The sequence below is a fragment of the Hirundo rustica genome, chromosome 1 (assembly GCF_015227805.2).
Source record: "Hirundo rustica isolate bHirRus1 chromosome 1, bHirRus1.pri.v3, whole genome shotgun sequence".
NCBI lineage: Eukaryota > Metazoa > Chordata > Aves > Passeriformes > Hirundinidae > Hirundo > Hirundo rustica.
In genome coordinates, this window is record NC_053450.1 from 60,171,083 (window position 1) to 60,192,534 (window position 21,452).

Consider the following 21,452-nt stretch of genomic DNA (forward strand, 5'->3'; position numbering starts at 1 on the left):
GCAAATCTCCACCTTTTCTTATCCAGAGATAAATTTTGTTTATTTTGACTGAGTTTCGGAGGCTGCATACTTTGGATTTGCAGACTCCAAGATCAGTAAGACTGGTTTTATCCTTGACTTTTTACAACCTGCCACTCACCTTTTCCACCAACTCAGTGGAGCCACATTTTGACCAGAAACTAATTAACATCCTGCCTGAACACACCAGCAGAGCTTCTTCTCTCATGCCTCCTGTAAACAGCAAAACTCAATCCCACTCCCATCTTAACTTTTAAAATACTTTTCTCGCACCAAGCTCTTGTTCAACAGCTTGTGTGCAGTGGTCAGGCTGTAACACCTTGCACATATACAGTCAGTCAGTGGTTCCTTTTGATGGGTCAGACTCCCAGCTATCCCACTCCCAAGGCTTGTGAATACAGACTTCCAGGCAAGTTTCAAACACTTGGTTTGGAGACAGGGCAGTCGAAGAGACTGAATGGTTTCCACTAAGAAATTTACAGCTGAATTGGCTGAGTGGTTGGTATGACGGCAAGGTGAGGTGAAAACAAGACAAAGGGAAACATTTGATAGCAAACAAATAATTTATCACTCACTTTGTTGCTTCCACATAATTCCTCAGCTGGTTAAAATGCCCGTGCGATACTTGACATGGACAGGCAAATACAAACAGCAGCATTTAGTAAATCAGTTATTAAGATTAGCTTTTCTTTACAACAGCTGAGCAAAGTACAAGATATTAAGCTCAGACAAACTTCATCATGTAGGAAAATAACTGACTGCACTTTAAAGAAAGCCTTGTAAAATTACTGCACCATCAGAAGGGAGTAATTTATTAATTATGTAATGATCATGTATTTCTGTTCTTTTTAGCTAGGCCTAGAGCTGAAATATGAGCCTTATATGGAAAGAAGCTTTGATGACAGTAATTTCTTTGGGAAAGCTTTTCCAGCCTTTTTGTTTCACACAAATTATTTGAATGCTTAAAGTATTGAAATAGTTTCATATCTCGGTATTAATAAAGAGATGTTGTCTTTTCCATCTTTGATATTTTTATTAAGCTTTTAGTGAAAATGTGGTTGCTGGCTTATAAGCAATTCAAAAATAATAGATATACAAGCAGGCAGCCATTTTCACAGTCTGGCAAGTAACAGATTTCCATAAATAACCAAGAATACAGGGTCATGATATCAGCTGTTCAGAAATTTTAAAAAGTCAGATTGCTTCTATTTTTGCAGTAACTATTTGCTGGATTATTTTTATTTATGGCTTGAAACAGAATCTAGAAATGTTTTCCCTGAACTTTAGACATTAAGCTCCTGACTGACTGGCCTTCTCTCTGCTCTCTTTCCACTGGACTTCCATGCATCTGTGTCCACTCTGAGGGCAGGGAATGGCACTGGCTCAGAAGCTGGGCCAGCAAAGGTCAGTGAACATCTGAATATGCTCCTCCTGCATTTGTATGCCCAGCTTGCACAGATATTGGGTTATTTGCTCACATAGGTGGTCTATGTGAGCAGGTCTGTTACCTGGCTCTTCAGATGCAGCATTAATTGCACTGTACATCAGTTTTAGGTAATTAAGACACAGCTGTATGCTTGAAAATGCTAACACGCAGTGGGAAATCCTTCTGGAAGATTTTGGTCAATAACACTTTCACATTTCTCAGGTATACCGCTACCTACTCCTTAATTCTCTGTTTTGACCCCTTTTAAAAGTTTTCTTTTATTTTTCCCTTGGGGACTTTGTCAAGCTTTCCATTTGAAAATGACTCTGCAACATTGTGACTCTGACTCTTCCTAAAAGAAAAAAATCATATCTATAATTCTGTGAAAATATAAGCTGTGCCCTTAAAACTTACAAGGAAAAAGGGGGAAAAAAAAAGTATTTTTGGCCAACAGAAGGTGATGGACAAGATGAGTTTGTTTTTGTTTTGTTTTTTCTTTTAAATGACATATGAAATAATGCATTTCACATACTTCTTCCTCCCTAGAAAAGCAGACCATTTTTCTAGAAAGAGACAGGAAGCTCCTCTTCTGGGAAAAAAACCTTAAAAACAACAAACACCAAAATTGTTTCAGATCTGCTCAATTAATTTTCTTCCACAAATATGGGTTACAAGCCACGTTCGTTTAGAACCAGATTTTGACAACCTTGTTACCTCATGATTCAGGTAAATTTAAAAAAAAAAAAATCTATGCTACAGTTATTCACCAAAATTATGAGACTATTCTTGTTATTGCTTATCTGAAAATTTAAAGCTGGGTCTCAGACATCTTGAAAGAATGGCTTGTTTCATTTTGCTGTATTGGGGCAGTGCAAATAAAGAGGGAAGAGATGACACCAGTGATTGTGAAAGCATGAAAACAAGCACAAAGGCATACACAGAAATAAATACAGCAAAAATAAATACAGCAGAATAAAATTAAACAGGCTCATCCAGTCTGACTGCATATCTGGCATCCCAGAAACAGAGTACAGTATTAGTTAAAGACAATGATCAAGCAATTTCTTCTTCGGTTTCAGGAGTCCAGAGAGAAGAATAGTATAAGAAAAGCAGTGATAACATGATAACCCCAGAAATTAGAGAAGTGTATATCGCTTTAATTTTGATTCATGAGCAAGGATTTCTTTTCTTCCTTTTTTTTCCCTAACTGCCACTAACTGTATTTCTGGTGTTCTGCTTCAAAGGAGCACCAAGCTACTAGGGGATTTCCTAAGTGGGATTACCCCGTGTTTCTTCAGTTCCTGCTGGTTCCTTACAGTTGCACCTGTGACAACTTAACCAAGCTGGCTGTCAACAACCTGCGACCAAACATGAAGATTTAAGCTCTCTCAGAAACAAAGCACATGGATGAAATGTAACCTCAGGGTGGGATTTCTTCCTTTGGCTGAAATCAGTAAGGACTTTTAAGTCCTAAGAAAGAACAGAAAATCTAAACTCTCCTAAAAACTTCCGCCTTTTTGTCAGCCTTGTTTTTCCATTCAGCTTTTGCTGAGGTGTAGTCACAGTGAAGAATATAATTAACTCCTGAGTAAGAGACGAATGGGAAAACGGTTTCCCTTATCTTCTCAGGAAAAGTCTTTTGGGTTGGGAGGGTGGGCGTCAAAACAGAACACTGCCAAAGCATAAGGAGAGGAACAATTAAGCTTTCATACAACATCTGTATCGCATTTACACATGTGCTCACTTCCAGGGAAGCGACAGACATCAAAACTAATGGAGAACATCCCGACTCTCCAAATGCAGGAAGAGCACGGCAGCTTTCCCAGCTGTGCTCTTGAGACTGTAAAACAAGAGACCGGCAAAGGAGCCTAATTTTTATTGCTTTTACTATTGGTTTTGGCCAGGTAGCGTCACAAAGTTTTTAAACAGAGTTATCCTACTGCACTACGAGAATCGTGTACACCAGGACTACTGGAAAACAATAGCTGAAGAATAAGCCTCATCATCCTCTGGATGTTACACACAGTAATTTGTTCCAGGGTCAACACTGTGATGCTACAATAAAGGGCTGTAGCTTAAGGGTAAAGAATAAACACCAGGAGTTAATGGAAATTCTGTTAATATATAAATGCCCCCCAAAATTAAAGAGAGGCAGAAAATAAAATACTCCGTATAAACAAAACTGATTATGAATCCTACATGCAACCTTAGCTCTCAACATGCTGTTAATTTCATTAAAGAAACAGAGCAAGTCACTGTAACAAGAAAGCAACACATTAAGATTCTGAAGCTAGTTTGACAAACACTGTGTTTGCCACGGGTGCCAATTTATTTGTGTGAAAAATACAGACAAAGAAAGGTGTCTGAAGTTACAGTATTATTCACAAAACACCATTATTAGGGTATAGGCAACTTTGTTCAAAACACCATGTGTGATTGCTCCACTGAATCTAAACATCTGGGGCAAGTTATCCATCTGGCTTAGTGCCTTTGAAATGACATGCTATATTTAAGCTAAGAGGTCCAGACACACCAGTTTTAAGTAATCATGTTTTCATAGTTCAGCACTTTATCATTTTGAATCTTTCATTCAATAGCATTTTTGATAAAAATGTATTTAATCCTCCTCCCTACACACCAGGAAAGTGGAACAGATATAGAGGTACAAATGTTTTCTTTCTAAGTATTTCTCCAAATAAAACAATTATCTCCTGCCACTCAAGCACTCAGGTGAAAAGATACAAAGGAATATCAGGTACAAAGGAATATCATTATCCTTGTGATTCGACAGGTGAAACACTAAGACATGAAACATATCAAAATGGAATCCCTCATTAATATGTTTCCCTATCACTTCTTCTGTTTTCCATTTCCACTGTTCTCAGAACCTGAAAGAAACTTTTACCTGCTTTTCTTTCACCTGCACTGCTTCAGACACTGGGACTGCTCATGCAGGGTTGTAGCAGAGGCACTGTGTGAACCTCCTTCCCCAATTCACTCTCAACCCCCTAAATGTGAGCAGGATGACACTGAGCTACAGCACCTTCTTCTTTGGTGTTCCATTTTTTCTCCGTGGTCATTCATTTCCTTCCTTTAAACACTACTCTGTTCCCAAATGCCTGCTGTGCCCGCACGGGATGAGTTCCCACAGTGTGCCAACCTCCCTGGCACGAACTGCTCCAGGCCTTGGCTATCCTCATGGGCCTTCTCCCATTAGTAAGCCAACACTATGACACCTTTTATACAAACACAACATGCTTTCACCTCCAGCTTACTTCCTTGTGCCATTGATTCAGCTTTCTTCCAAGGCTGTTCCTAAGGCTCCTACATAAACCACCTATGATCTGCAGCTGACAAAAGCCTGAAATCCAGACACTTCAAGACAAACTCTTCTATCACTTCCTTTGGCTCACAAACACATGATGGCTGCATCAAAGGAAAATACCCCCAGCCAGGTCCCATCCATCACCCAGCTCTTGGCAACACCAGCCTGAGTGCACGGTTCACCCACAGCAGCACCAGGATACATCATGAAATGGCACTCTGGCTCACTCCCAGTTGGGAACCTCAACAGAAGAAATATAGATTGGTTATCCTACAGTGTATACACGGTGAGGTATCTTGATACCATGCGTCCGATCAAACGTGGATGTCAGAAAGCAAATTCACAGATAGGGCAGCTACTGCAGAAAGGCACATTTTTGGCTTGTGCTTTACCACGGCTCCCACTCCCCACTACAACAGGGATCTCTGGAGAGCTATCAGCAGCAGAGATCTGCCTGGAACTATCAGTGAGCTTCCAGAAGTAGTTGTTTACATCATTTGGATGCACCTCTAAGAGTAGCACATCATTCCTTTACTATTTAGATTTACTTATCTATACATGTTACATAAACTCACACACTTTCTGAATTTTTGTCTTTCTCAAACTTTTTTCTGCTTGATGGACTTTTTAATTGCATTATGATTTTGGCCCTTTCCAACCTTCCTTTCCTCCTTAGGTATCAGGTTTCTTTCCTTTTGGCTTCTAAAAACCTCAAAGAAAGTTGCAAAACTGGAATTTGAGTAAATACTTTATGAAGAGTACTTTCCATGATGCCTTGGTTGAGTGAAGGCAGTATTTCAACATACTGAATATATTCTAAGATACTTTTTTTTTTTTTTTTTTTTTAAACACAATCTTGCTCTAATATAATTGACCAAGAAAGGTCAGTACAGCATAAAACCTTACTTGGCACATAAAAACTTCATTATGAATTAAAATCATTTCATTTCCATTATGAGCCTTAGTATTAGACATTTGTGTACTGATAATGTCTAAGACAAAAAATCCTAATAACTTGTAAAATTATATTATTATGTTTGAATTATAACTAATGTGTCACGTTTGTGTGTAATAAACTTAAAAAAGCACAACACTCCCTTCTTCCACACAAATAACAGCATTGAGACTTCCTTGTCAAATATATTTAGCATTACAGTAGCAAGTAAGTGATTCTCACTTATGCGCACCCATTTTGTTGTCCCAGAACAATCCAAGTAAGATCAATTTTTTCCTGTTACAACTTTACTCGTCGTTCTGTGTTTGGCTTTTTTTTAAGGCTTCTCCAGGCATCAACAGTACTTAAGGTTAAGACATTTCTGGGAAATTGCTGTGCATGTGGATACAGACATGTGGAAGGACAAGAAACTTCTGCAAAGTATTATAAGGGTTTTAGGATTAATATGTTCCATGTGCAGTGTAAGCTGTACTTCCTGAATTCTCTTTTAAGGGAAGAGACAGATCTGTTTCCTTCATTACTTAGTAAAAAAAAAAAAAGGCTTTACTACCTACTGAATAAAGGCTAAATCACAGAAAACTGATCAGACCCTTGGTTCAATATTGCTACACATGTACCAAAACATACAAAAGGCAAGCAGGAAACACAGCATCTGCTCCACTACCTTGGGGTACAGCAGGCATAGGAAGAAATGAAGCCTTTTATATCCCATTATCATCCTGACTCATTGCATTCAGTCTTTCAACATCGTAACACTGGTGAAAGACCTCTACTGTCAAAACACCCAGAAAATGTTTCACAGGGGAGAAAAAAAAAAATAAAATAAAAAGCCCTTTAGACCTGAGGTTCACATTTCCTAAAGAACCCATATATTTCCCTTGTGGTTATGCCTTTTTTCCCCCACCAAATATTTAGGTTTTGCTGACAACAGCTTGCCTCTAATGCTATTTAAGCAGCAAGACATCACAAGACATATGCTGTCCTAAGATAACACACACCTCTGAAGTGCTGTTAGGTGTAGCTGATGCCTTCAACTCTCCGATGAATGTGTTATCTCAAAGAAACACAAGGTCTGGGAGTGCCTTATATTACAAACTAACCCTAAATTTAGTCTTTTAATAAATAAATAAAAACTGTGATTTTTGCATCCCTAAAAAAAAAAAAAAAAAGGAGAGAGATCTGACTTGGAGTAAATCCTAACTAAATCCTAACTTCTGGGTCCCAAACAAAACTAAACTTTTTAGCTTTCTACCTGTGATATGACAAAACCAATCATTTCAATGACTGCCTGTTTTTCTGTTATTTGAAGTAACAGAGATAATGAAGTAATAACTGAGGTTTGAGATCACCAACCTGGAAAACAAAGTTCTGAAAGCAGGAGGGCAAATCTTCCTTCATGGGTCCTGTACAAGGACGAGTATCTTATGCTCTAAATCCATGTTAAGTAAGCACCCGTATCGAAGTTACAATAATCATCAGCTGAGCGAGTACTTTTGTCTCTCACACGGACACTACCTCAGTAGAGACTCTGCACTTTAAAAGGATGAAGGGTTGGATTTTTGCCCTCAGCATTGCTCAGCATAACCAAATCCATCAACAGAGTATCCACAAAAGACAATTCGGAGACTTCCTCCTCCCCTAGTGTTATCCCCTGTAAAGTTTGCCTGCTACGGTACATTTCAGGATATGCAATTTACACTGGCACTGATTACAGAAAATAAAGATTTCCCTATTCTTCTCTAATCTCAGGCCATTAGGTGCCAAGTGGTTCAACAAAGCAGTTAACAATGATTCCAATCTGACTGCCTGTATGCTTAAAATAAAGCCAGCAGTTATAACTACTGCTGTATCAGGGCCAAAGTATTCTGCAGTTTTCCAGTCCAAGCCCATGCTGTCTATAAACAAGAAAAACAAATTCGCCGTATAAGTAAGTTCCCTACACTTTTACAAATCCATTCAGGGCATTGAAATTAATGTCTATCTGTCAGTTACAAAATATTGGAGAGTAGCAATCACACACCAAGTACAAGGATCCAAAAGTCCCATTCGAGGCCTAAGGCAGTGAAAATTATAATGCAAAATTCAAAACTTTTCCTCCACACTTTCAGTAAAATTCACTATACGCTTTTCATGTCCCTAAAAAATACAGGCTTGCTGATGGTAAGTCTTGTCGGCAATCAAAAGAAAAACTGAGAACAGGAAAAGCTATCGATGCTCCCATCATCAAGGGTTCCCTCAACTGCAGCAAAGTTGCTCCTACCTTTTACTGGTACCACAGTCAGGCCTTTTCACAGTAAAGTAATCCAGCGCCTGAATGAGACTACTGGGTTAAAAAGTAATAAAGTGAAGTCAAGTGAGACCTAGTAAAACTTGTATTTGTAAAACACACCTGCAGAAAACAAATTATCTACAAACGATAGGCCCAACCACACATTACTTTTATACCCTGTGCAGCCCTGGGACACCCCCACGTTTCAGCTCCTGCAGAATTCAGCCCACCCCATCCACTGAGAGTCCCTACTGCCAAACCTAATGCATTAAAAAAGAAAAGCTGAATCTTGTTTTACTAGCTGGTGGGAAGCAGTCCTCGCTCACTGATCAGAAACTGCTTGAAAGTAAAAGGACTACACAATGTCATCTTCTGACTAAAAATGTCACAAAGCAGTGTTTCACACACTATAGTTTGATGCAATAGAAACATTCAGTACAAAGAATTACCAGAGATGCTAAACTGACTGTCACAAGGCAGCAAGGCCAGGGCAGGTGTCAAGAAGTGCAGGGTTTGTTACAACTGAGGTTCTATGCAGCTTGATTTTTCCAAGTGCACATCCCTATATGCAGACATTTATCACATTTACTGAAGAAGAGCTAAAAGCCTAGTATGACCACTGGAATCCCAGCATAACTGACTTAAACATGAAGGGGTATTTTTGAATACACACACTGAAACTAAGAAGGCCAATATCTTTCCATACCCTTGAAAATATATATATATATTTAATACGCTAGTGTATAGTGTGGAATGGTGACTGACAGCTCAGGAAGGACTAAACACGGACACAAGCAATCCTTTGAAGCAGCTCTTGGGACAACATTTCCAAAAACTGTGAAAGTAGTAGTATGAAGAAATAATCTTGGGCATTTTCTATATGCTTCAGGGCAAAGCTTATCCTACTATGGCCTACGTTTAAGAAACCACACTCACCTCCTTGCTTCCTAAGAGATAAAATAAAGGCTGGGCAAACCTCACTCTTAGCATCTTGTACAATTTTTCTTCTGAGCTGAGCTGTGTTTTGGTCGCTCATATCACAAAAGTACAGCAACAATAAACTGCCTAAATAATACTTCTATCTCACTGTGTCCTTTGTTATTGCAAAAAAAGGAACACTAACAATTAAAGCGAAATATAGCAGAAGTATCTTTGATAAGCACCAAATTCTTCTGCACTTAACACCTCACTGAAATGTTTACAAGGAATGAAAGCAGTGCTACAGTTGGTCTAGTAGCTTCAAAATGCTGCATAAGAAATTGTCTCTGAGCAACAATAAAGGAAACCTCTGTCATGAGAAGTCATTAATCTACTCAAGTATCCCAAGCTCAGCCAGCAATCCTTAGTTCTGACATGAGCTGACTGTGCGTTATCTGTTCCTCATCACCATGCCCCACTTCAAGAGGAACTTGAATTGCTGTTTAACACACTTGCTGGCCACCCACATTACATGGGATGTAATAAAACAGGCCTTGGTAATGCAGAGTGTGGTAATCAGGAACACAGTGGAATTTACCTAACATTCCTACAGGGCAATTGTTGCATGTTCCTTAGTCAGTATGATGTCAGGTTAATGGACAACATTATAGGATACAGACTGCTTTATGCCAAAGCATTGCTGCCCTGTTCCAATCAAACACTTTCTGCATGAGTTTTTTGAAGCATAGCTCTCACCATCAGCCTAAAATACAGAAGGGGCAAGCAACTTCATGTGTGTGAGGTGCACCTGCCAAGGGAGGTTTTAACCACTTTTTAGATGTCCCATAGCTTTTCTCTCCTCATCTCAGTACACACTGCATTGATTCCGGCTGCTGGAATTTCTTCTTGCTCTCCATTTTCTTGGGACAATCAGCATAATTTCTATTTTGTTCCGTTTCCTCAGCTGTTCTTCCCATTAAGACCAACCCACAGTTAAAGAGAAATAGAAGCAAATCTATTGCTGAGGGCAACACCACAGAAATATATATACTCACACAGGGATACCATCTGCAGTCCTGAGGAGAGTACAAGCGTCCAAAGGGGAGGAAAAAGGTAACAAAGTGCTGCTGTTTAGATACAGCAGAAATGGTCAAAAATGATGGTTCAAGCTGCAGTGTTTTGCAGAGAAACCTCAGATCATGAGAAAGTACCACATTTCACATGGTTCTGTTAACATGGATCAGGGTTGGACGTATGCGCATTACAGCAAGGCAGCTATGAAAGAGAAATTTCTAAATGGTATTATTAGATGTGTTCAAACTAGGTAAAAGATCTAGTCCAAATTTGCTTTAAAGAATAGTTGAACTCTGCTAAACCCCAACCAACATCTGTGGATGGCTTACTGCTAGCACAGGGTCCTTGCTTCTGCCGAACTTCCCCTATCTGAACCATCAATTTGCTTGTAATTCCAAGTCACAGAGTTTCATTGATGTCACTGGAGTTAAGAATCCAAACAATTAGTTTGAATCGTAAAGCTGAAAGGGTTTTATATTCCAACAACTGCCTCTCAGCAATGACCAAATTAACTGGTGAATGTGTAATCACAGCATAACACTCTTATCTTCGCAGTTCTGAGACACTGCTCCTTCTTGAAACTGCTTTATTTCTTGGAAGCCTGGGGCAATAGTTACCAATAGTCCAGCACTGAAACATTCCCCTGTTACATGCTCCTACAGTGAACTAAATATGCTAAATAACTTAAACATACTTAAGACTGTACACATAGAACAAGACATCATCTGGTGCAAAATGCCCAAGAGCACTGCCTTTAGCAGTACAATACTATGGGATTTACACTAAGTGAGAGACTGGCATGAGAAGCATCTGAAATGTAATTAATCAAGATATGCAGTAAAAATGTTCGATTTTTACATAGTGGAGAGACCTCCCCTTGCACAGAGAGAAACACTTTTTCATGTAAGAACAATGAAGTCCTGAAGTCCTGGTACTGGATACTGTCAGCTGTACCATACACTCATGCTAGCAATAGAAAACATCTACTAGAACTAGCTCTGTTCTCTGGAATGACTATACATTTTTATTTTTCTAATTTCATTTGCTTAGCTGTTTTATTCTTACTGTTGCTTTCCTCACAAAAATTACAGCCTTGCTGCTTTACTAAAATATTAAACCTCAGTTTGGGGAAGAGGTGAGCAACAACCTACAGACGGTTCACACAGCTTTGGATGCCAACTCAGCAAACATTCAGGTAGTTTTGCAAGTGGCTGGAATGATAAATAAAAATGAAGAATCATCTGGGTCGGGAATACCTCAAAAATATCCAAAGTCTGGTCTCAACAAAGCAAACGTGCTGAGCCACCTCTTCCCACATGGCTGTCACACAAAGCATAAATACTTCATGCATGATCTCTGCACGACAGGTATCTCACAGTACACTATGTGTAACTCTAGAAAACTCATTTTTACTCTCCCTCCAACCAGATGAAGTACCCTTTGTAGTCAGCCAGTTTAACCCCAGCAGCTGATAAACTGGGTTTGCAACACTACACACCGGCGCCTGAGAAATCATGATGCTACTCGACAAAGGCAGCAGGGGCAAATTACAGATGTGTTAAGAACAAAAGAGTGCCTGCCCTGGAGGCTCTCAACCCCAACTCTTGTTCTTCTCCCAGTGAGCCCTGTCAATATTTCCCTGCTGCTGCCACCCTCAGCCCAGACACCTGCTGGCCCTAAGTGACCACAGAGCAGCTTCCCTGCCACAAGACGCTGTGTGTCAACGGCACTCCCCAGATTATTAAGAATTAAATGCATAAAGAAATACTTTCAGCTGAGTCAAGGCCACAATATTGAATACTTGGCAGTCTCAAGGCCCTTTTCTGACACAGGGTAACATGGTAATGTGCTGAAGGGGGAAGGGAAGAATAAAGATAGGAAAGCAGAAAAAAAAAATCCAAACCCAACAGATATTGCATAACCTTACAAATAGCACGAGATTTTCCTGATTATGGCCTGAGGGAAAATAATGCTGTAGAAATAATTTCAGAAATAGGAACTGAGAGCCCTGTTTGTCTGCCTCCACTGGGGAGGAAGCCTGTCCATAGGGCTGGAGCTCTACTCTTGACGGAAAATCTTCACTTGGAAGAGTAACTAAAAAAAGCTCCTGCAAAGGATACCAAACTACAGCAATTCTAGGACAAAATGTGATTCAAGGCCATACCGGAACACCTCATTTTTGCAGGCACATACATGAGGGCAGGATCTGGCCTATATTCCATATACCTTAAATTACTGTTCACAGAGAAGAGGGAAAAAAAACCTCTTGAATTACAGCAGAATCTGCAAAAGAGTAAAATTAATCCTACAGCTTGCTGGACAGAAGGACCCCAGTTCCTCAGGATACAATACCAGGGCAAAGCCAATAAACCTGCACGCAAAAATGAGACAACTGGGAAACTTTTAGTCCTGAACATTTACCTCTGAAAACTCATTTTAAACATAACAAAAAAAAAAAAAAAAAAAAAAAAAAAAAAAAAAAAAAAACACACCCCCTTAAACTTACTTTCTCATTAAAAAAAACCCTGTCACTTGTAAAAAAATGTTCCTTTCATTGAGACAGTGATTTGAGTTAAATAACCTCTATTAATAGGCAACATTTCTCCTGCACTGAAAGGTTTCTCATCAGCCAATTAAATACTTGATTAGCTCTTCAGCTGTGAGGATAGCAAATATAAAATGCAGCAGCCACTCTCCCAGCCCATCACTGCAAACATATCCCTTTTCCAAAACGTGCCTTTATTCAGGCCCGTCAGTTTGCTGCTTCTTTACAGTTAAAGCAAACTATGATCAATTTGATACCCAAAGAAGTGAGTTTTCAGTTGCTGGCATCAGTTAAGCCAGTAACTTTAATTCCTACGAGAGCAAAGTGCTGTGTGACTAACTCTCCCCTTTCACTCTCGCAACAAGGGCTCAAAGCCTGAGTTGAGGCAAAAAGCCAAACAGGCAAAGATATGAGACAACTCCCCTTGCTAGAAATAAAATATGGAGAGCATGTAAGAGCAGCTTTCCTATCTGAACATCATACAAAGAAGTGTTGTGGTGTCTTCAGCCCATCTCCAGAGAGATGGCTTTCCATCACAGCAGCTCTGATCGCAGCACTGTGCATTACACTGGTGAAACATGGCAGCCCCATTTAACTCTAGATAAAGCTGCAATTTTATCGCCACACCTTGCGTCAGCTGTACCAAAGTGTTTCAGGTGGCAGCCGATGGACTTGCACACAAAGTAGGCATGTACCCATAAAGAAATTGAAGTGTGTTCAAGAATCCAACAGCAGATGGAAAAGCCAAATTCTGAGTCTTTTAAATGTGCAAGTAATCATACCACAAATATTTAAGAATCTGTAAGAATCTAGCTTTCACTGGAGTAGTCTTTTTTTTTATGGAAAGGTGAAAAAGCATTTTAAAAAATGGTGTTCTTGGATTAATTTGAATATATCCAACATTGCTTCAAAAATTTATGGAAAACATGTAACATTTTACAATTCTGGAATATGTTGCTTTGTTGCTGTGGGGTCTGAAGCCAGGAGAAAATGCAACATTATATAATATCCTGAAAGAGCAAGGTAATTGAATAAACCCACTCTCTTCCACAATGGTGCAGATTACTTCATCCAAGATGGTCTTGAAAATGAGTTTAACTCTATAGATAACTATGTTCTTCACAACAAAAGGAATGAAAATGAGAGGAAACCGTTTTTGTTCACCAAACAGAAAACAAACAAAAACCAGCAGAAGGGCTAGTAAGGAAAGAACGGTTAATCTCACATTTCTAAAAGGGTATTATAAACAAAGCATGGTGAACAACAAAAATAAAGGATTAAAAAAAAAAGATACGAAAGTGCTTAATGGTGCTCTTTTAAATATTTACTTTGCTGCTATTTGGAGAATAATTTGTTCCATTTAGTAGCATTGGGCTCAAAGGACCGCTTTAATCCAGAGAGATTAATTATAGCCTTTGGAGCTATAAACACAATTTGGGAAGCGAAGCGGAGAAGAGGAGCGAGACTCCTCTCACGCTGGCGCTTAACGAGTGTATGTGCTTTGGGGCTACGCTACGCAGGCTACACCTGTACACTGCAGGCCTAACACTGCACAGGACACCCATGAATTGCGGAAAAACGGCCCCCAAGGGGAAACACTATCCTACCCTACTCTACAGTGTTGCTATAGGCAACTAAAATACTTTTCAGGTGTCCTTCATCAAAATGCAAGTCCACCGGCACATTACAAAAACATCATCTCACTTTTATTACCTGCACCAGAAACCAGCTGCCACACTGAGACAAGCAGCAGGCATGGGACCTTTAGAACCTCTCACATATTTCTCCCTCTGGTCACTGCTGTGTCCCAGACCAGGAGACAGAGGGACCAGCAACAGTTATTAGGGCAAAGCTGGGAGCGATCTTACCTAGCAAGGGGTTGGCTGCTCCCTCCTCCGAGCTTTCGTCAGCCCCCTCCTCTCCCAAGCCGGAGGTGGCCGAGTCCTCCGGGGCAGATGCAGAGCCAGGGGTGCTGGGCCCGCTGACGGACCCCGAGTCCCCTTCCTCACTGCTGGAGCCGTAGCGGTCCGGCTGGGCGGCCGTCCCGCCCTCGCTGCAGCTCCTGCGCTCCTTGCGGTGCACCCGCGAGTGCAGCACCATTTGGTGGTAGGTGCGGAAGATCTTCCCGCACTCAAAGCACTCCGTGGACTTGTTCTGGGTGGCCCGCCGGCTCTGCCGCGACGCAGGGCGATAGTCCAGAGCCCCTGGGGCAAGCGGGCAGCTCTCCCCAGCTGGGACACCGCCGGTTTTCTCCAGGCGCCCACCGGTGCAGCTCTTTTTCTTGGGATTGCTGGGTGAGTCCTGGTCTCGCTTGCGCTTCTCCTGGTTGACGAGGATATACTCCCTCTTATCCTTGTCATAAGTCACATCTGCATCTGCCAGGGCCTCATCCCATCCCACATACTTCACATACTCTGAGGGCTCTACTACTTTTCCTTTGGTGGCCAGCTGCCAAGCTTGGTAGCTACTGACCGGATCCAGCTCAGCTACTCTTTTCCCAGGCTGTCCTCTCGTAACTCTATCCAGCCCTACAGATGGCCGTAGATTGAGACACTGCAAGAAAAACTGCTTGGTTACCGAGGAGCTCAGGCTCCCATCAGTGACGCCCTCAGCTTTATCCCCGCTGCTGCCTGGCTGCACACGGTAGTGAACAGCATTATGCACTTTCAAGCTTTCCATATTTGTAAACAGATTTCCACACTTGGTGCAAACTTCATACAGAGATAGGCCTGTCACAATTGTCTCCTCTTGTATCACGTCATTGATAGTGGCAATCAGCTCCAAATCATTTTTTGGTTTGTTTTTGCTCCCAGACCTGGGGCCATGCGACTTCATGTGGTTTTTGAGAAACCAGGGCTCTTTGAATCTCCTGCCACAAATATGGCACCCGTGATCAAACGATCCCCTGTGCTTTTTCATGTGAGCTTTCAGGAACCAGGTTTGACTAAAGGTCTGACCACAGACTTCACACGGGAACTCTCCCCCATTCAGCTCACTCTTGCAGTTCTCGGTGTAGGTGTCCCCATTGGGGACCTGAGCTGTTATATGGTCTTTCTCTATGTGGTTTAACAGCGTCTCCTCCCTCAGGGTCATGTAACTGCACAACCTGCACTTGAACGGTTTGTGGACCTGGTGCAGGTGCTGCTCCAGGTCCTTCTTCCTTTCGAATTTGTTTTTACAGAAGGTGCACTGGTAAGAGGTCAGCTTGTCATCCTCCTCAGCTGGTGCCATCTCTGTGACCTCCTTCTTGCTGCTTCTCAACAAGATCTTGCTGCTATCGACCTGAGCGGTACCGTTCAAGATCTTGTTGCAGGCAGATGTACTTTTAGTGGGGCTGGTGCACCCGCCAAGGCCCTCTGAAACACCCATCTCCCCCAGCTGTGCCTCTCCCATCTCTGCCTCGTGTCCCTGACTTAAAGTGCCTGTCCTGTGACTGCGGATGTGAATCTTCAGATTGCCCTTTTGGGAAGCTCTGTGATCGCAGTAAGGGCATTTGTAAGGCTTCTCACCTGTGTGCTTCCTCATGTGCTGCGACAGGGAGCTCTGAAAAGGGAAACTTTTACCGCAGATGCAACAGCTGTGGCACATGGTCTTGTCAGCATCCATGTCGTTCTTGCTTAGCTTGGCAGGGCTGGAGGATCTCCGTAACTCCATTTCTGCCTCTCTGCTACGATCCATCTGTACTACTGCAACAGTGGGTAAGCGGGGCAGCAGGACAAAAGCATGCCCGGCAGCAGAGGAGGGCTGGACCGCGTTCTCAATCATACGGCTCTGCAGAGGTGTTTTATTGCTTCATTCTCGGGGTAACGTTTCTCCTTTCAGCTGCTCCGCAGAGTCCACAGCACCGATTTATTCCTGTGTGCTCTGTAAGCGGACGGCATAGATCACCTGAAACAAGAACAGAATCATACAAATGCACAGATTCTTAAATATATTCAAACCTATTCATGTTTTGAATTCAACGGCTTCCATCACTCACTGCGCACTCAGAAGCACACCATATGACAATCTACTGCACCAAAAGGCAGTAGTTTCTCTTTTTGTTGATATTCTAGACTTCAATGACAAGCATAATTACTAAATAAGTAAAAGCCATAAAGGAGCAAATACTCATTTCCATACACTGGCATCAGTGTCTTGAACGAAGTGCAAACTTTAAAAATATTTTTTTTGTTCTAAAACCAGGCAGAAGTGGCTAAAAATACACCTTAAATGAGCAAAACATTTCTTGTGGGGGTTATTACACTTTAAATCTGTGGCTTTACCATCATGTGTAATTTCAAGTAAAATACTTACTTGCCAAAGATAAAAGGCTTTCCTAGAGACTTTAGCAAGTATCATATTCCTGCTGGCAACTGCATTACTTTGTGTCTCAGAAATCTCGGCTGTGCTTGAAGTGGCAGGCACAGAAAGGCGCAAAGGCTGAGGACGCTCAGTACTTTGATTACAGAGCAAACAAGAATGCAGAGCCTAACAAAGCACTCATGAAAACTAAAAAGTTATTTCCTGCTGGACAGTGAACTAAAAAAACCCTTCCAAGTATAAATTTTAGTCTCAAACTAACAAAGCAAAGTGATAATGCGGCTATCAAATTACCTCAAATGTGAGTGATTTATGTCAACATGACATACAGGAAATGACACCACCACCCACCTCAATGAAACAGCATTTTAACCATCAACAAACAAACAAAACAAGAAAACACTCTGATGAACAGAGCAGAGTAATAAAAGTTTAAATATTAATAAAAGTTTAAATATCTTAAACATTTTGTACCTTCATGAATCAAGGGTCAACATCTTAATGCAAGATGAAACACACCAGCACCTTATACACAGCAAAAAACAATGATCAAAATCCACACAGGCTGTTTCTTTTCCAATTACTACACTGTAAAACAAAATCTTCTCCCCCTCCTAGCCTCATTAAGGACTACAAACACCACATGACTAAGATCAAAGAACACAGCATTCTCTAATGAAGAGAACCCATCTATTGCCACATTAAGAAAACATCAGCTTCTTAAAATGTAGCTAAAAATATGCAGAGCACTAACGAGACCATATATTCCCACATCCATCACTTGACATCTATAACTCAACAAAGAGCTACAGATCTACAGCTGCAAATTTTAAGATTTCTCACTGTATTCACCTCTGAGTCTCTTCAATACATAAATAAGCAGTCTAACCACATCACCAGCATGAGCTAAACAAAAAGCAAGACTGTCGCAATGCTCATCTCAGTTACAGGCTACAGAAGAACTTCATTACATTTAATTTAATCTAGCCCTCTTATTTGCTGCAAGACATTCATTTCTGGGCTGGATTTTCTGCATATCTAGTATCCATTTAGCATGTTAGGAATTCTCAAACAGCATCAAACCCAAACTACCTTTTCCTCAGAGAGCTGACAATAACATTTTAAGGGATGAGTTACAAAAGCAATTTCATTTCTTGAATGAAGCATTTTTTTATTATTAAAAAAAAAAAAAAAAAAGGTATCTCAAATTCAGAAGTCCGTATGAGCAGGAAGTTTACAAACTACAGAATCTAAACAAATCTTTGAAATTAGTCATTTAAAATCAACCTGAGGAACAGCCTCAAAAGAAATTCCCTGGGTGAATAAAGGATGTCAGCCACTGAAGTTGTGGCTGCACCAGAAGGTACAAACACACCAAACAGAAAATACAAGTTTACACTGCCCATCAGTGGATGAAATAACTTAGAGTAACATCTTATTTCTCTGACCGACAATCTAAAACTGCCAAGTAACAAGCCATATTGCTTATAATCAAAGATTTAACCTAAAGGTCATCAAATCATATAAAGAAACACCAGGTTCTTGTTAAAGTATACTATGCTAAATGCAAGCAACAGCTTCTTCTGAAATGTTCCACACCATTTCAGAGAAAAAAAATATATAAAGTTCTGGGAACAAATTTTTTCATGTATTTATACAATGTTTTCTACACTCTTAATTTTCTACAGCTCACACCAGTGAGAATACTGCTTCTACTGGCAGCCTGATTAAATTTTAGACTAACAACTTTTTTTGTTTGTTTGAAAATGTAGGGCCCATTTTAACTCAACTTTCTGCAGTGCTTCCTGTCTGAAAGTTCAAAAGAGATTTAAGAGCCAAGCTTACATGAGAATGCTGTATGCAGCAGTCCAAGCACATGTAGCTTCAGAGTCCCTTTGTTTACTTGGCCACAGATTCCCTGGGCTTAGTCTTGACATATTTCACTTTAATTATTTATAGCGTTTTCATTAATGAAACTTAGTTATGAAAATGAGGCTATGAAGAAAACATTACTTATAGGAAGGGTATTAGCCACTCACAGGAGATCCCCCTAGTCTTGTATTAAATTAGACCTGAGGAGGAAAAATGTCAGACTTAAAAACTATTGAATAATTTTATTAGTCTAAAATACTGAATGGAAGCGTTATCGCCCTCACAAAAATATTCTGAGATTTTTTTTTCATCTTTATTACATTTATCTTGCCCAATGCACTGCAATTGGTGACTTTAAAAGTTGAAATAAAATTATTCCTAGACTTGAGTTATTTGAATTCATGCACATGTAAGACTCACAAAATTTCAAGTCTGATATTCCACAGACAAAATTCTAGGGGGATGAAGGGTGTTCACCCAATCTGAGCTTGCTTTACACAGTACGTGGAGGTCAATCTTTTGCTTCGGTAAAATATATAAACTCACTTCTCCCTCCTCATATAATTTGAGTAGCTACTTCGAAGTAATTCTTCCACAGGGGTCTCTTCGCAGAACAGCAAAGCTGGGTTCATTGGAAAGTAGTAAATAAAATTCCAACTTTGAAAAAAACCTTCAATTTAGAAGACTGAAATTAAGAAATAAGGAAAAAAATACCTGTAAAGAATCCTAACAATACAAAGTAACATTCTGTCTTAGTAATTTTTACCTTGGGATTAATTACTAAACATCAGAGATGGCACAATGCACGGAAGACATCAACTGGTAAATCAAACAACTTAAGTTACTTTTTCATTAGAAGTAAAATTTTGCCATAGTTACCTTTGTTTCTTTCTGGCTGTGATGATAAAAATAGTTGTATTTTGAAAGAATTCCAAATTTTAAAGAATTCTGAAATAATTCTCTATCAGCATGCATGGAATGCAGCCACCTCCAGCTACCCTCAGGCTGTGGAAAGTGTTTCACCTCTCAGCATCAGGTGGTAACCAGCAGCCTTTCACCTTTCACTGCTTTGGTCCAAGCTCACCCTGCAGTTCCACAGCACTGGCTCATCACACAGAATCCACAGCAGATTCCCGTCTGTCAGGAATTTCTGTCACAGTACAGAAATCCCCAGCAGCAGAGAGGCAAGCCATAAGAAAACACAAGTGAATGTAAACCATAAATTAATATGTAGTCCTTAAAACTATTTTGTGTGTTTTAGTGGCTCTGCAGTCTATGCCAAATGACATCCAGGCACTTGAGGGAGCTGTGATACTCTAAGGGGCATAGGAACTAGATTCAGTTTATTTTGTTTAACTAGGAATCAGCAGTTCATGTAAGAAGCAGCTGGCCAGCATCCGTGAGGCATTTTCAGCCCCTTTAAAATACACTTATCACCACTGTTACATGCGAGTTTGGTATATAAAGCAAGACGGAAGAGAAACATGAACAAAGACCCAAAACCAGGAGTGGTGATGTGCTGCGTATATATATATATATATATATATATATATATATATATATATATATATGGGTTGTTTGGTGGGTTTTTTTGCGCAGGCAAATATTTTAGTTATAAGGTTTCTTCCTGGAACATTGCCTCACTAGATTCCTTGCCTTGACCCATACGGGAACAAATACAAACTTTTTCTATCCCCCTGGTGCGCCCCTGAAGGGCAAAGAAGCTTTCCTATATGCTTTAAAGCACATACTTGTCAGAATCTACTCTATTTCAAACATTTAGGCATCAAAACTCCTCTAGTTTTTTAAAACTACGTTGGATAGAGTTGTTTCCTTTCAGAGAAAGCACATTTGACCAAAGTGACTTGCCCTCACCACAGGGCCCCAGCAACTTCTCCATCATCCTTCCATGGCTTTCTGAGTCAGGCTGTGGTAGCCTGTCCCTGCTGGCAGCTCAGCAGGTACTGTGGTATACGGCTGCATCATCCTCCCAACTTCTGCAAGACCTTAATTTAGCCTTGCAATGAAGCATGCACAGAAGTACGGGGAAAGAGCACTTTGTGTATAACATAGGGGCACTCTGAAATATGTACTGCTCTTCTCTTCATGCCACCTTCATACTCTGGAAGAGGTATTGAGAACTGCCCACAGGGAAAGAGCAAGCATCCTAAGGAAAGCATCCTAAGCATCTTGGAAAACTATTAATAAAAATAGAAATTAAAAATAACACAGAAAAACTGGGGGGGGAGAGTAAATTAAGGAAAAAATAATTCAAAAGACACCACACTGGAAAAGTAATTGCAAATTCATTTCTTACATACAAACATGCTGTGAGGTGCAGAGAGAGGAAAACATACAAAATTATTCCTGTTTCAACAAAGAACAAGCAAACTATACATTTCTTTTAAATTTCTCCTCAATTAAACATGATTTTAAAAACCATACTGCATGATCTATAGCGGCAAGCAGAGAAAACTCTTCAGTAAGTAATAAAGAAGAAAATACCATTTGGGAAGCTACACAGACCTATTCAAATAGCACAGTGCATCTTTTAAAACAAGCGGGGTGTATTTCTAGTCCCATCTGAAAGACAAATGCACTGGAGAAAAAATTGCTCCTCTAATCTCCAAGAGGTTTGAACATACACTGCAATCATTCCACCATGTTCCTCTGCCAAGAGCAACATGGACTTAAAAAAAAAAAAAAAAAAAGGAAAGGAGAAAAACCTATGGGAGGCATGATCTTGTT

At 40.3% G+C, this 21,452-nt stretch overlaps 1 protein-coding gene across 5 annotated transcripts in view; it reads right to left on the minus strand.

Moving 5' to 3' along the window:
* The window catches only part of ZNF516 (zinc finger protein 516), a 100,672-nt gene that overhangs the window by 41,840 nt on the left and 37,380 nt on the right, over positions 1-21,452 (minus strand). For all 5 annotated transcript variants that reach the window (XM_040082916.1, XM_058423118.1, XM_058423120.1 and 2 more), the window contains exon 2: positions 14,399-16,418. In XM_040082916.1, coding sequence (XP_039938850.1) covers positions 14,399-16,295 — 1,897 coding nt within the window. In that variant the 5' untranslated portion in view covers positions 16,296-16,418. The remainder of the gene's footprint in view (positions 1-14,398; positions 16,419-21,452) is intronic.